Genomic DNA, 2,513 nt, shown 5'->3' on the forward strand with positions numbered 1-2,513 from the left:
GAAAAGGAGAATACAATTTGAAAAGGGGGAGGTGCACCCACCCACATCTGCAGGAACGCGTGCCAAAACAGATGTGGGAGGGAGCCACTTGACTGTACGGCTGTGTGTGTAGCGGTAAAGACTACTGAGCATGCTCGCAACAAACTATAAAAGGTGCGCTCACCTTATTTAAATATCATTCACAACAGAGCAGCTGAACCGGCATTTCTTCTCCTGTGTGTTTCTACTATTCATTGTGAACAGGTAAGAATTGAAAACAATTTTTATAGAAACAATATTACAATTTATTCATACATCCATCTATTCATACATTCATCTATACAATTTGTAACACATAGGTCGACGAATTTTATACAGATATAAAAATTGTTATTGCTTAACAATTTTTATATCCGACCAATTTGCCGACTTATGTGTTACTAGCAACACATAATTTTTACAAGTTTTATTAAAATGTTGAATCTTTCCCGCGTCAATGCAGGAAGCGAATCTTTGAGGTAAATACACCTCACATTCGCTTCCTGCATTACCGATTTTTAAAATTATGCAACAGCCATGGATGTTCGTTTGCTCCCTCACGCCAACTATGGGGTAGGGAGTGCGCTCCTTCAATTCCCTCAGTGGGATCCATGGTTTAGGCGTTGGTGCATTTACAATTGTTACGAACTCCATCTCATCCTCCTCCTCCCTTCGTCGCAGCTCCTTCATCAGTGGGAGCATGGACGAGTTCTCGTCCATTCCAGCACGTTTCTGTTGAAAAATATTTGATTAGTGTCTTATTTGTTTCAGATCATACTAGAGAACTTGATCAATAGATTATTGATCTCTACATCAGATTATTGTCTCAACTTGACATCATCGAATTGCCATTCTCTGCATAAAGTGAGTAATATCAGTTATTGAAATAATATTGGTAACAAATAATTGTTGCATGATCGTTCTAATCAGTTCAAATAATATTTCCTTGCCATCAATTTCTAATCATTTCAAATAATATTGCTAACAAATAATTTATGCATGATCTATTACTTTAAACAATAATATCTCATAATTCCATTTCTAATCAGTTCAAATAATATTTTCTTGCAATCAATTTCTTATCACTTCAAGGAAATTTTGCTAACAAATAATTGTTGCATGATTGAATATTTTAAACAATGATATCTCATAATTCAATTTCTAATCAGTTCAAATAATATTTCCTTGCATTCAATTTCTAATCACTTCAAATAATATTTCCTTGGCATCAATTTCTAATCATTTCAAATAATATTGCTAACAAATAATTTATGCATGATCGATTACTTTAAACAATAATATTTCATAATTCCATTTCTAATCAGTTAAAATAATATTTCCTTGAAGTGATTAGAAATTGAATGCAAGGAAATATTATTTGAACTGATTAGAAATTTCAAAATTTCAATGCAACCATCATGAAAATTTATCTGTGTTCGGATTGTTTTGATAGCACAATTAGAAGTCAAGCTCAGTCTTGACTTCGCTCACAGTATAAGAATCAGTAATGACTTGTAATGTACACAAAAGATTTTATCCATTGGAAATTAGTTTTAAAAAAACTAATTCACATTTAATAAAGATTTTGTGCACATTACATGTTAATACAATAATAATAATATTTCTTTAAGCTAACCTTTGATTGAGTGAGCACGCCCTCGTCCTCGAAAACTAGCCTCCTCTTCACCGGCTGCTTGCTGGGTTGAGTTGACAGCACCGCTCGTCGCAGCGCCCAGGTAGCCGGTGTAGATTGTGGCAGAGGACTGTCCGGAATCGCGATCTCCTCACCCCTCTCTCGTTGAACCAAGATTCCCTGTCTCTTCAGGGGTGAGGCGGAGGAGGAGCCGGCGGAGACAGCGGAGGCAGCAGCCGTGGCAGCGGAGGTGGCAGGCGAGCTGCGAGCTTTCTGCTGCTGCTTCTGCTGCTGCCAGTAGTTGAGCTGCTGCTCTGTTGGTGGGCTGTCTGGTATGATGAAGCTTGAAGATGATGATGAATCCATTGTGTAGATGATGATCAGGGAGAAGTTCACGTAGGGTATATAAGTGTAAGAAGCTGGTTGCTCTACATTCACGCTTCTTCTTTCTAATCATATGAACCATATGACTTGTTAATAATTTACTAATGTTGTTTATCAAACTATCATTGAATGTTCATATTCCTACAGTTTAAGTTATTGAGATTATTTATATTATAATTGACATTAAAAATCGATTTTCTAAAGTAAATGAAAATCTTTCGTCAATTATTCATTAATGTGCGAAGTAAGATCATTATAAAACGATTTCTTTGTTCAACATGCCGAAAAAAGGTAAGAGTGAATTTTCAATTGATATTGATAGGAAATTTGTTTTGGGAAAATTCTCGGGGAAAATTGGACAAAATGCAAAATTCTGGCTGGAAGATTTTGAGAAAGAATGTATCCGTTACAATATCCACAACGATGAAGAAAAAATAACATGTTTAAGACTATTTTTAGAAGGGAGTTCTGAAGATTG

General features: G+C 35.7%; 1 protein-coding gene across 1 annotated transcript; it reads right to left on the reverse strand.

The window, feature by feature from the left end:
• Positions 1 to 350: 350 nt before the first annotated feature.
• On the reverse strand, positions 351 to 2,017 carry LOC120355112. Its single transcript, XM_039443431.1, has 2 exons — positions 1,655 to 2,017; positions 351 to 750 (listed from the first exon to the last, which is right to left on the reverse strand). The coding sequence occupies exons 1-2, from the start codon at positions 2,015 to 2,017 to the stop codon at positions 370 to 372; spliced, it is 744 nt and encodes a 247-aa protein (XP_039299365.1). The 3' UTR covers positions 351 to 369.
• Between the last annotated feature and the right edge of the window lie 496 nt (positions 2,018 to 2,513).

Source organism: Nilaparvata lugens, chromosome Y, assembly GCF_014356525.2.
Source record: "Nilaparvata lugens isolate BPH chromosome Y, ASM1435652v1, whole genome shotgun sequence".
Lineage (NCBI taxonomy): Eukaryota > Metazoa > Arthropoda > Insecta > Hemiptera > Delphacidae > Nilaparvata > Nilaparvata lugens.